Source organism: Corvus brachyrhynchos, unplaced genomic scaffold (genome assembly GCF_000691975.1).
Source record: "Corvus brachyrhynchos isolate BGI_N302 unplaced genomic scaffold, ASM69197v1 scaffold229, whole genome shotgun sequence".
NCBI classification, from domain to species: Eukaryota; Metazoa; Chordata; class Aves; order Passeriformes; family Corvidae; genus Corvus; species Corvus brachyrhynchos.
The window spans coordinates 4,374,165-4,387,633 of record NW_008240042.1 but is presented as its reverse complement, the minus strand read 5'-3'; the positions used below and the strand labels follow the sequence as shown (position 1 = coordinate 4,387,633).

General features: G+C 40.8%; 1 protein-coding gene across 5 annotated transcripts in view; it reads left to right on the top strand.

The window, feature by feature from the left end:
• The window catches only part of PRKG2 (protein kinase, cGMP-dependent, type II), a 21,882-nt gene extending 11,329 nt beyond the window's left edge, over positions 1–10,553 (top strand). For 2 of the 5 annotated variants that reach the window (XM_017744258.1, XM_017744257.1), the window contains 11 exons: positions 146–214; positions 943–1,041; positions 1,977–2,127; positions 3,400–3,536; positions 3,698–3,787; positions 3,994–4,135; positions 4,928–5,091; positions 5,713–5,835; positions 6,779–6,841; positions 8,628–8,756; positions 9,469–10,553. In XM_017744258.1, coding sequence (XP_017599747.1) covers positions 146–214; positions 943–1,041; positions 1,977–2,127; positions 3,400–3,536; positions 3,698–3,787; positions 3,994–4,135; positions 4,928–5,091; positions 5,713–5,835; positions 6,779–6,841; positions 8,628–8,756; positions 9,469–9,640 — 1,339 coding nt within the window. In that variant the 3' untranslated portion in view covers positions 9,641–10,553. Of the gene's footprint in view, positions 1–145; positions 215–942; positions 1,042–1,976; positions 2,128–3,399; positions 3,537–3,697; positions 3,788–3,993; positions 4,136–4,927; positions 5,092–5,712; positions 5,836–6,778; positions 6,842–7,701; positions 7,769–8,627 lie in introns of all 5 variants that reach the window. The other 3 variants (XM_017744259.1, XM_008641302.2, XM_017744260.1) reach the window with 3 other exon arrangements.
• The last annotated feature ends 2,916 nt before the right edge of the window (positions 10,554–13,469 follow it).

Here is a 13,469-nt window from a genome sequence, read left to right as displayed (position 1 = left end):
TTCAGCAGCACTAATCCAGGTACAGGCTCCAGAGGCCTTTGAGGAGTTTCACCTAGAGCAGCTGTGGCCCTCCATGAGTGCAGTGTGAGGTACTTTGAGGATTTTGATATGCTTCTGAATTCTCCTAATGCCTTTCAATTCTCAGCGATGACGTCAGATCAGCAAACGTTATTGCAGATGAGTACAACGTGGAGTGCCTCGTTATAGACAGAGAGTAAGTACATTACACCTTAATAAAAGATTTGCATCCTCTTTCAGTAGGTTAACATGACTTTCAGTGGGTTCATGTGACTTCACTGTAGGCAAAACCACAATGTTTCTTTAAATGAATCCTGAACGAGTGGTTGTGCTTTAGGAATGCTAATGAAGAGAGGCTGACAGCAGGTGCCAGTGCACAGAAGCTTGAGAGTAGTTCAGAGCTCCTCTTTTCTTTCCCTCCTTGTAGTGGTGATGTTTCTCCTGGTCTCCTGGGTCAGAGGTTCCTGAGGCCTGTCCTTGTCAGTGAAGACCAATGCAAAGAGGGCATTCAGTAACTCTGCCTTCACTGTGTCCTCCGTTACCAGAGTCTCTGCTCCATTTAGTAATGGGCCCACATTATCCTTGGTTTTCCTTTTGTTACTGATGTATTTAAAAAAGCCCTTCTTGTCCTTGACATCCTTGGTCAGATTAATTCCAGATGGGCTTCAGCCTTCCTTGTCTCATTTATATTTACCCTGATAACCTCTCTATATTATTCCAAGCAGCCTGACCCAGCTTCCACCTCCTAGGTGTTTCCTGTTTAAGCTTGAGTAATTATTTCTCCACATGGGTCTCTTGCCCCCTTTGCCAGATTTCTTGATCATTTCTTGAGCCTGGAGGAAGCGATCCTTGAGTATCAACCAACTCCAGCTAGGTCATGACTTAAATGTTCAGCAGTTTATGATGTTTCCTTTGTGTTTTTAGGACATTTAATCAAACAGTTGGAACTTATGAGGAGCTGCAAACTTACCTGGAAGGTTATGTGGCTAATCTGACCCAGGCTGATGAAAAGCGACATGCAAAGTAAGTCAGATCATTTGTTTGTTACACCTATAGTAGGTAATCACAAAAAAGAGTGATAGATATGTAAGTAAAATCATGGATGGTAGTTGAAGGAGATGGACCCCTGGGAATGACAGCAGTCACTGTCTGGATATGCTCATGGAGTCCAAGAAACTTTTCTGATACAAAAATTACATAGAATCTCAGTGTATTGACTCCCAAACAAGAATTCATTCTATACCTGGAAAACTGAGCACAGAAAAAAAAAGTGATGTTGCACTCAAGTAGATTTTGCACTTTGATTGTAAGTTCTTTTGTAAAACCCCTGAAGGCCAACTTTAACTCCTGTTTGAGTTAAGGAACTGTATTACTGTGCAAAAAACTAAGTGTCACTTCAAAAAGAAAGAAGCAGACATAAAAGAAACAGTTTATTTTTAATGTTTTGGTGTAGCACTGATGGTGTTGATGTCTGCTTTCAGCTTTGGGCCACACTTTCAGTTTTTGTGCCTCCAATTTCAGTCTGAGTACTACTGGAAGATTGGCGGAGTATGTTTTTCCTCTGTTTAGAAATACAGCTGCTTTCTTATTTCTGATAATTCAACTGGAACTGGTACACAGTCCTTCAAGCATTGCTTCTCCAGCTTGGAGTGCCCAAATTTTGCAGCTGACCACATCAACAGGAATCTCACCAGGGATCAGCTCTTGCTAAAATTACTGTCGATTCTACTCAATGAATTTCAGTAGCATTTTTCTTCTAATTTACTTCCATAGGATGTCCAGAGAGAAAGTGCTTCTGCAGAAAATAAGATTCTGTTAGAAAATAAAGCTTTCCTTTCCTCCTTCTCCTTTCCTCCTCCTCTTTCCTCCTTTTCCATTTCCCTTCCTGTCCTTTATATAGGATCATTAAAAGTGATGGCAAGGAAGAGCACTAACCTATGTTAATTTTCTTAATGCAGAGGAAGATCCTTCTGTGGACAGTTGACCAAAGAGGTGTCTTTGGAGATGATAGAGCTGAAGGAGAAAGTAGCCCAGTTCCCTCCTTCCCCATTCCAGAATTTAGAAGTTGTCACAACTCTGGGTGTTGGTGGGTTCGGAAGGGTTGAGCTTGTAAGAGATTGTTTCAAGATTATTCACATAGTTCTCTGTCTTGGATGATTGATTTAGCCACTGAATAATGTGAAGGATTTTCTATTCTGCGTGCTTGTGCCCCTCAGGCAGAAATAATTCTACATAAAGCAATGCATAGTTAAAAAGTATTCCAGGACTTGGGTGTTTAAAGAAGCAAATCCATTCTTGTGTGCCTTCAACTCCTGTTGTTAAAAGTATCTTCCCGGTTACTAGACATAGTCATCAGCCTGTGCATGTGGAGTTTACAGATGTGCCTGCCTGTGTTATGTCCCCTGAATGGCAGGCCTTTTTCCAGGAATCTGCCTGGACCTGAAGCAGTCTGAACGGCACCACGTAGTCTGTGCTGTCAGAACTGCTTCTGTACACCCCACAGCAACCACAGCCAGCGTGAGCTGTCTCTGAGCTGGGTTGACTGGGAAATTTCCAACAATTTGCAATGGCTCTTTTGAGTCATATTCAATAGCATGAACAGCTGTGCTTCTGGGATACCACAAGCTTCATTAGCCCAAAGCCTTAAGTCCCACTCACCTCTGGCTGAGCAGCAAACATCTGACAAAAACCTGAATGCTTTTTGTGCAGGCTGCTGAAGGTAATGGTAAATTAAAGGGGACTTTGTGCTTTTAGTGAAGTCAATAATTCTTTACAGTAGTTAGACCATCAACTGTTTCATTCTGATTCATGCTTCACAAAAAAAGTTCCACATTGGAATTCTACAGCAGCACCTGAATACTAAACTAAAAATTGAATTCTCATCCAGTTATAGAACGCAGATAGCTGCTTCCTTCATTTCCAAGAGGCCCTGTTTTAACTTCCATCTTTTTATTGCATATTGGATAATATTTCAGTGTAATGCAAAATCATTTGTAAACATTCTTCCTAAACTGCCTCTCCCTTTTGTTCTTTTGTATTATGCTGGTGATTAGAAATCTTAAATTGAAATTGGGACCCACTGTGATATAAACTCATTGCAATATGTAGTACCTATCCAAGCTGCTGCTATTTTCTATATATAAAATGAACAGAGGGAACATTTCACTTTACAAGTGGGGACTGGGAAACTAAAATATCTGATGCTTGGCTTAAAATCATACATAACAGTTCTGCAGAAAATCTGGAATTTGTCCCTTGTTGCGGCCATCAATTTCAGTCCTGTGCTGTGTTGAAAAAGATGGGTATCAGTGTATCTATTGAGAACAATTTAGTAAAACATCGTTTCCTTGCCTCATGTGTTTTCATCACTTGTATTCACAGGTTAAAGTGAAAAATGAGAATATGGCTTTTGCAATGAAATGTATAAAGAAGAAACACGTAGTGGACACCAAACAACAGGAGCATATTTATTCTGAGAAGAAAATTCTCGAGCAGATATGTTCTCCATTCATTGTAAAGTAAGTCAGCCATAAGGTTTCCCTGCAGGTTGTCCCCCAGCTGACCCCCTGGGCAGCACTATTAGGAATGAGGTTTGGCACACATGAGTTCTGGAGGAAAGACACTGCAAGTCTCGCTTTTTATTTTGCTTTCCCTCCACTGCCACTGTCTGTCTCCACAGACTGTACCGCACATTCAAGGATAACAAGTATGTGTACATGCTCCTGGAGGCTTGCCTTGGAGGGGAATTGTGGAGCTTGCTGAGAGACAGGTAACTGCAAACACAGCACAACCCTGCCCTTTAAAGTCACCAGTCAGCCCCATGTGGCTACTGAGTAGGCTCTCCATTCAAGGAGATGAAAAGATGTCCAATGAAAAGATGTTTGTTTCAGTTTGGTTAATATTCTGGGTGTTATATATTATCTGGTTAATAACTGAGGCCTTTTTAGAACTTCATTGTAATTATTTTTGTTCCAGAGGCAGCTTTGATGAATTCACCACCAAGTTTTGTGTTGGGTGTGTGACAGAGGCTTTTGACTATCTACATCAAATAGGAATTATCTACAGAGACCTGAAGCCAGAAAACTTAATTTTGGATGCTGAAGGATATATAAAACTGGTAAGATGTAATCCATTGTAATGTTATCCTTTTGTGCCTGTATCCTGTTTCTTTGCAGGGGGGATGTAAATAGACAGCACATAATTATAGAACCAGGATCCTGGAGTTTAATAACTCTTGTGCTTCAGCAGTAAAGAGGGCAGGCTTCTTGTTGCACAATGAGAAACAAAGGGATTGCAAAGCCTCTGCAAGCCACAGACAAAATGGGGATTTGCAGCCTCTGAGAGCTCTTGCTACAGCATAAACATCGAAAGAAAAAGATTGTCCCAGCAGCTAGTTTTAATGTAAGGACAGAAACTACATTTCCCAGGTGCAGAATTACCTCCCTGTCCAGCCTCAAGCAATCATAGGTTCAACATTCATTGATTCAATTTGCAATCCCAGGTTCCCTGTCTTTGTAGAGAGGGAACAGAGTAAAGAACTCCTGCCATGCTTTACTGTGACCATGAGAAGTGCAACGAGAATACCCTTCAGAGAACTTGAAATATCCGTTCCTAGGACAGCAAGCAATTTTCCAGAGACATCTCATGTCCTCAAGGAAATCATGGGTTGTTCTCCCCAAAAGGAAAATAATTCAGAAAATTACTTGTGATGATAAATTGGTCTGTTTTATAACATTCAGTAATCCAATTACTTCAGTTGGAATTACCTTCACAGCTACACTGTGTTGTTGCTCTAGCTGTAAACTAGCAGCTCTGGGATTTTTGCAGGAGATGAGGAAGCAATTAAGACCTTAAGGCTTCCCAGTGCAAAACTCCTCTGCATTATGCAGCATGTGTTGATTTTGATCAGGTTGATTTTGGATTTGCAAAGAAGATTGGATCAGGGCAGAAAACCTGGACGTTTTGTGGAACCCCTGAGTATGTTGCCCCTGAAGTCATTCTGAGTAAAGGCCATGACTTCAGTGTGGATTTTTGGTCCCTTGGGATTCTTGTGTATGAACTCCTCACTGGCAGGTAAGTGCCTCCTACTCAAAGTTCTTACCTAGTTTGTTTGTTTTCAGAAACCTTTCCACGGTTATTTTTAGGCAGCCTTGCAATAGGATACTTCTTTTTGCCGCTTATGCATGTCTTACCTTCCATCATTTCAGAAATGCCACTGACAAAAGTGGGCTACAGGCACAAGCTATAATTGGCTCCTGTAGCTGCTGATAATGTTTCCTGTGAGGAACAAGTGACAACAGACTGTTCTCTTCCCCATTAGTGGGTGATGGGGTGCAGTGGGGTGGGTGATTGTAAGCAGGGCTCGCTCTTTGCCTCCCTGCACAGTTCCATGACAACTCTTTGGGAATGCTCAGTGGCAATACAATGTGGAAGCTTCGCTGAGTTAGGCTAGAGGCAGGGCTAGCTTAGAGGGACACAGGTGGTCATGCATTTTACCTGTACCTATGGGAAGCTTCTCAACTTCAAGCCTTTCTAATATCCTAAACAGGCTGAAAGGGTGAGGGTTGTAGAAGTAGGAAGGTGGGCTTTTTTCCTGTATTTTTTTCTATATTCTCAAATATTTGCTTTGAAAAGTACTGGCCACACCTGCTCTTGCCAGGTGTTCCATTTATCAGTGTTGCTTTCTTTTTCTAGCCCACCATTCTCTGGGGCTGATCAAATGATGACATACAATTTGATTCTCAAAGGCATTGAAAAGCTGGATTTTCCTAAAATAATAACAAGGAGACCTGAGGATTTGATCCGCAGACTGTGCAGGTAGGACGGGCGGTTCGGGGCAAAGCCTGAGTGTAGATAGATTGAGTACTTTTAGGACTCAGACTCAAGCATTGAATTCCTGACAACTTCATTTGGAATTGTTATGCACAGCATGGTCCATTCTGATTATATGCAGTATGCATTACATGCCCCTGAGTGTGTCACATCTCTGAGTCTGCAGAGGCAGCAGAGGCTCTGGGCTTTCTCTATAGCTGGGAATTTTGTCTGAAACACATATCTGGGAAAATTAATTAAGTGGGGGCTGAGGAAAGAGCTAAGGAATTTGATTTTCAAATCAGCACATTGTTTAAAAAACTTTCAAAAATGACTTTCAAAATGAAAGCTTCAAAATAAAGCTTTCAAAATTACTTAGGCATATAGATTCTACAGAAAACATAGGGCACTTGAAGACTGGATTAAGTCCTTTTGAAAATGTGCAGAAGGTGGCATTTCAAAAGGGCCAGCCTAACTTAGTGGCCTGCACAACCTCTGGCTGGTGGCACTGACTTTGGATTCCCAGCTCCTGTGGGATTTCACCCGTGGCACCAGGAACAGTATTCAGCATTCTTGTGTACGATGATTGGAAGGATCTTTGTAGCTGTAAATTTTGATCTGCCTCCTTTTGTAACTCAGACCTGCTGGCCAGGGAAAAAAAACGATGTGCAACTAAAACTCAGCCAGCTGATTTCCCTCTGCTGCTTCTCACAGCTGAGTGACACTGTTTTGGCTTTCTAGAAGGTTTCTTCATCCTCAGAAGAAAGGACCAATGAGCAACACCTCATTATGCCTCTTCATGAGGCCACAGGTTTTGTGCAAGCTCCACCCCTTGCAACTCTTAAATGCAAGTAGTTAGGACCTATAAGTGCTCTTTTTAAAAGAACAATATTTTATAAATCCTTATCCTTATTCTTTCTCTCTCTCTTTTTTTTTTTTTTTTTTTAAGGCAAAACCCCACAGAAAGATTAGGCAATTTGAGGAATGGAATAAATGACATCAAGAAGCACAGGTAAGCAAAAGAGACTTCCAAGAAGAAAATTCGGGGTTTAATTTGAAATATTTTTAATATGTTGGGACCCAGCCAGGTAAACTCATAAATAGAGATCTCTATTGCTATTGAGTATATTTGCAGCTATAGCAAGCAACAATATGAACATAAATCCTCAGCATGATTATCTAGAAATCTTATTTTTTACTGGTTTTGCTGCAGGCTGTTGATGTAGGCGTTTAATTCAGTTCTCAGAGAAATCAATGCTAGTTCAGCATCGACCTCTCAGACCTCCTGACCCTTCAACATTTGCTTCTTAAGAATGAGTAGTTAGGAGCTCCAGAGCAATAATTCTGGGGTTTTGTCCTCTTTCTTGTAACAAAGAAAGTCTTTCTCATAATGGATTTTTCTAATGCATGTCTTTCTTCTAACGAAGGAAGTCCTCTGTAAATTAAACATTTTCTGCTTTCTCTTTTTATCCGAGTTGTTTCTAAGCCCTACAGTTCGTGCCTGGGGAAAGAAGCTCTTTGATTTTTCTGCTTGTCTCCCTCTTCTCATGCTGTAAAAAAGGTGGAATTCCACAGAGACACACAAGCCTCTGCATGGCTGTATTTCTGTGCATATTAACCTGCCTGTCTCTGCACCTCCTCTGGGCAGAAGTGCCAAATGCCTGGTGGTCCTGAGGCTGTCCCTGCCTTGTATGACAATGACAGTCCTCGAGATTCCTCCTTCTAACTGTGTTGTTACAGGAATTGGCAAGAAAAAAGCTTCTTATAGCCCTTGTTCACGTGATTTTCAGCTCTTTGTGGTATAACGTCAGAAAACAACCTGTCTTTCTCTTTTGGTCTCTCCCTGTCTGTCTTTCCTCTCTTTTCAATCAGGTGGTTGAGTGGTTTTAACTGGGATAGTCTGAAAGTGAGGAAATTAACGTCGCCTTTAAAAAGAGAGGTATTGGCTTTGGCTTTCACTATCATAATGCTTTACTAACACAGCTTGGCTACAAAGAACTGATGGAGATAGCAAAATTTCCCAAAGACACATTTGAATTATTACATTTCAACATTTTTTGTGAAAATTGAATGAAAGAGAGAGAGAGACAGGGAGCAATGCGTAACTTCAGTTAAATAATGGAAATATTATTCTGTCTGTATACTTTGCATTATATTTTCACCATTACTAGAACAAATGGTGTTTGGTCAGAAACTAATATTGAAAAAATATATCTCCCTTGGTAATGGGCATATTATTAAGATGCATTGTTCATATTACTGTGAAGAGTACAAATTTCTGTGTGCTCTTATTATTGAGTTACAACACATCCTTGAGTAAGCTCCCTGTTTTAAATGGCCTATTTGTTTTTGCCCTAAAATGAAAAAAGACTAAGGGTAAAGCATTTGAAACCCACTTTAATCTCAATTTGAAACTAAAAGCAATTCTGAGGACTGCTTTGAGTAGCTACCCCTGTGAGCATAGATTTGATCTTATGCAAAATTGAACCAAAACTGTATAGTGTGGCCCAGTTTTCTTACTGAATTGACAGGGCTTTGGGTGAAATCTAGGATTTGATCATATTTAGGAAGTCCTTTTGTATAAGAAGGCTAATGCCACTGTTCTGTTGTACAACATAATTATTGGAGGTATTTCTTTTAAAGAATGAGGAATTTCATCTATTGAAAGAAGTCATCTGTATCATATTAGCCTTTCATTTCCACGTTGGGAGCAACAAAAATTATGCATAAATCAGTAGAGAACATTTTCAAAAGTTATCTTCTGAAACAACCTTTTGTTTGTGTTTTCAATGTCCTAGTTGTCGGGACCGACTGATTACAGCTACTTTGACAGCTATCCGCCTGAAGTGGGAAGCCCTCCAGATGAACTTTCAGGCTGGGACAAGGATTTCTGATCATTTTTCCTTCTGGAACATTTATAGAGACTCGTAGGCATCAGTTCTATCTTGTTTCTTGCTTAAAATCAAGTTACACAAATTACACAGCACTTCTTGAGGAATCAGAGACAGTTCAGTAACCAGAACTTGTTTGGATAATCCACCAAAACCTGTGCATTTTATAACAAGGGCATGCATTCAGTCAGCAGATGTAACCTGAATTTTTTTTGATACACAGTGTCTCTAGGAACATTTTCAGATACTATTGATTGGATCTATGGTTTTGCCACTAAAAATATCACTGGCTAAAATTTTGATATTAACAAGGTTACTATACATCTCTGTTTGGGTGGGGAGGATGGGTATCAGAAGCCAACAATTGTGACATATGTCAATAACTAACACTGTAGGCACTTACTTTTCATTTTCTCTGCTGTGTTCTGCTTTTCCCCCAAAATGTCCTGTATTGCATTGATCCAGAAATGTGTAGAAAAGAGACTTTTACTGAAAGGTTGATTTGATTTAGCTACAGATAAAAGGGTATCACTGTGGAAGCTGCCTCTCTGTTGGTCTAGTTTTGCCCCAGGTTGGATATAAGACAGGTCAAATGAAAAGGTATATCCATAATAGAAGTTGCCTAGAGAATCAGACTGTGGTGTGCATTTCCCTTACTGCTTCAAAGAGCCATGTGCCTTTCTTAAAATGTTTTGCTTTTATGTGGTGTGAAGATAAAATAGATGGACAAAAAGCTTTTACCTTTCAGGGAAAAAATGCAGATGGATGTTGTGCATTTGTGGCTTATACAGAAAAATTCTTCTGCTCTGTGTTATGAACCCCAACTGCTGTTGAAACAAGGATATTCCTGGGTTTCGTGCTGGGCTTATGGGATGGATGCATCTGCAGCCACTGCTTGGATATATTTCAGCTCCTGCTGAGACCAAGTTCAATCTAAATTTCCATACTGAAGCTGCTGCAGCATTACTGCATTTCACACGCTGGATGGAAAACCTCCGGGGCAACTTCTACTGTGTGCTCAGGGTTTAGTTACCCATGACCACTGGATCGTCTCCCTAGCTGCTGGTCATGACTTTTCCCACTGGGAAGGGGAAAATGAGGGACAGAATGCCACAGGGGCAGTTCTATGGTTTGTTACATGGTTATAATTATTTTTCACTGGTGGGTGACCATCGCTTTGACAGCAAATCAATTTAAATATTTCGTATAACCTTCAGCCTGAATAAGGCAATAGAATATTTTCCACTGAATTTAATGAAGGTTGGATTGAGTCCTTGAAAGAAGACACTACACATTTAGCTGGTTTTGCTTCTCTGCCTGTTTGCAAATTATTATGGAAACTTGCAGCCAGCAAAGTCTGTGCAAAGTGGTGGTAACACAATCAGAGAGGGTGGAGCAGAGGCTGTAAGCTGGGACTGTAGATGCTTGCAACTTAACTTTGTTTAGCAATACCAAAGACTAAATTTTATTTTCAGGATTTAGACAAAGCACTAGACGTTAGGCATTTGTGTTTCTCCGTGCATCTGTCTTTCTCTTATAAATATTTTTATTACAGTCAAAATAATATTGTGCCAAGTTTTATAAAAAGCTTTTGAATGTATTTTTCCATTGTATTTGTATGTAGTTTCCTTATTTATTTATATATATACACACATATATATATAAATAATGGGGGAGATATATATATGTTTTTTAAGTGAAGAAATATCTGTATGATAAGTTTAGTGCAGTTAGCATTAAGTCTGTGCAGCTGTAGGATATATTTCCTTTATAAAGTTCAACTTAGCTTGTTTATTTGTGTGCAAATAAAGTAAGCTTACAATGTAATGGGAAGGACATTAGTTTTTTACAAGCACATTCCATACAGTAGTCCAGATTCATAGCCTGGATTTATCCTTCTTGTCTATGTGATTCAGAAGAGACTGAGGCAGAAAAGACTACCCTGGAGAGAGAGTCACTGATGTAATTTCTTGCAGCATGTCCCCCACCCAGATTTTGTTTTCTCTAGTGGATGTTGAGAAAATGAATGAATGAGAAGCTGCAATAAATGAGGTCACAGATTATTTTGTACTTTTGTAGAGTTCCCATGCACATTTAAGTCATTCTAGTTCTGGCACATATGCAGTTGACTCAGCTTAAGTTTTCCAGAAACAATCAGAAGCTGATACAGTAGAGACTAAATATTACTTGATCTCACACCATCTGTCTTTGACAGACAGATGTACTTCAGACTTCAGTTTGGCACCAGTGGAGTTATGCTGATGTAAAACAAGGAGATGAATAAGTGAGTCAGGCTCAAGTAGTGTCACAGTGCAGGAGATGATGGGAGAATTGAATGGGCAATTAGGATGATGATCAGATTATGCTTATTGCTGTATTTTCCAGTTTAAGGACATTGAATAACAGATAGTGACGTTCAGGTTTTGGGCATGCTATGGATATGTCAGTAACTGTCTGAGTTCCATCCTTGATGTTCTTATCTGTGCTTTGCCCTTCTGTCCTGTCAGCTTTGCTTTTATGAGGTGGCTCCCTCAGAAGCCCAGCTGTAGCTGTGCTTTTTCCCCTGCACTTCTGCCACAAGAGAACCTGCCTTAGGAGGCAGGAGGGATGGAGATTGTTCCTGACAGAGAACAGAGATGAGGGAACAGTTAGCCTGGGCTGGTGAGATGAAAGTGCCTTCCCCCAATACGACATCAGAGTGGTGAGTGAGACATCAGAGTGCAGGTGAGCACTTCAAAAAGGCAGGAACAGCAGCAGAGTGAAAGAGAATGCAGTGTAGTGGCAAGAAGAATTTTTATCTTTGTTTGACAAAGTCCTGAGAGATTTAAGTCCCATGATGATTTTGAAGTCCCTCTAGAGAGCTGTGTGTTACTTTGGGTTTTGACACCTTTGACAGTTTGACAATTTTGACAGTTTGGCTTCCTCAAAACTGTGTAGAAAGTGTGGGAAAGAAGAGAAAATTAAAGCCAGACTTCCCAACTGTAACATAGCACACTGTCCTGAATTCTTCCTCCCTTCCCACTTCTTGCAAGGCAGCATGAGACTGGTGCTCTTTCTCTCTTAAGTTCCTTGTGCCTGAATGTTGTAGCACAGTTGTTTTGTTTCCTGGCATGGATCTGAACTTCTTTACATCTTGATGTAGGGCTAAACCAGTAGGGGTAAATCAACATGCACACAGGAATACAGCCAGTACAGAAATTCATTTCCCAGCTGTATTTCTCACCACTGAAGTGGCTGCATGTCCAGGCTCAGGGATGTGTTTCCCATGGCTGTGGTGCTGTTCTTGTAATCAAAGAGGAGGGCCTGGTTCTTCTGTACATTGTGTGCAAGATGGTGCCAGACAGGGAGCTACAAGTTCAAAGCAAACTGAGCTGCACACCAGGCACGGAAAAGGTGGGTGATTATTTTCTTGTAAACCCATTATCTGTTGTTTGCCACACAAATATTGCCCAGCTGTCTGTCTTGGGGATAGCAGCAGGATTTACCTCCGTGGTCAGGTGCATCCTTTGGCAGAATTCCCAAACGCAAGCTCATTGTGACTCCTGATGTGCTGTGGCTGTGTCAAGCTCTCTGAAATCTATTTTGCCACAAGCTCTCTACAAATTGATTAGATTCAATTGGGTTTAGTGATGAAGCTTGTGAGATTCTTAATAGGCATTGTCACACTGAATTTTATAAACTAGGGATTTATTTGTGCAGCTGTTACAAGACAACTGTTGGAAACTACCACATCTGGTTTTGCTTGCAGGGCCTGATGCCTACTGAAAATCCAAGCCTGTTTCCAGCTTAGCAGGTGGCACCCCCCACATGTCCTAATGACACCAGGCCCAGGAGTGACCGCTGGATTAAAAAGTGAATCCTATTGTACAGTGAGCCTGTGCACATCGCTACTTCTGGCTTTCCTTAAAGCCAAGACAGGAGTCCACACAGCCCCGCACCAGAGAGATGAGCTCTTTTTCATTACCATGACACAGCAGTGAAAAGTATTTTGTAAAGTATTTTCTTCCCAGACAGAAGAAAAGCACAGCTTTTGCCTTCCAGTTTTTAACTCTACCTGATTTGAACATAGAATTGATTTTTCTCCTGGTCATTTGCCTTAGAGAAGGCTTGCAGATTTGAGCCCACCCTGGCCAAAAAATGGCTTAATGGTTTTCAAGTTCCTTCTGCCTAAAACCTACCATGATGCTGCTGCTTGCATTTGATGTATGGAGGTACAGCACAAAAAAACTAAACCATCCAAACAAAAACCTCTAGAATACCCCACATTCTCATCGTCTGTTCCCTGAATGTTCTTAAAGCTCTCACTACAAAAGACTCTTAATGTTCTAGAGCCAGAAGAGGCTGGAATTTGGCCTGTCCTTTTTTTCACAAGCTGGTGGTGGCTAGTGACTTGCTGATTTCCCCACACAGGACTTGTTTTCCCTTGTCTGCATGGCAATTTCATACCATAGCAAAGGAAAGAAAAGGCATTTTGAAAAGGAAGAGAGCACAGTTCCACAAAAATTGGCCTAGGGCTAGGTATAATCGTGAAATCTGGTACTTTTGGATGAAACTCTCATCCTATCCCTTAAGAGGACTGAGGCCTGGAAAGAGAAACTTGAATTTAAGAGCTGTTATAACATGCTAAAGGACTAACAGCAATATAATTTAATAATGTAACTGATGCAGCCACACTAAGGACAAGGGGGAGCTTGTGGGAGACTGGAATTTGCAGCCACAAAGTGCAACGATCAGAGCAGAAGATCTGGA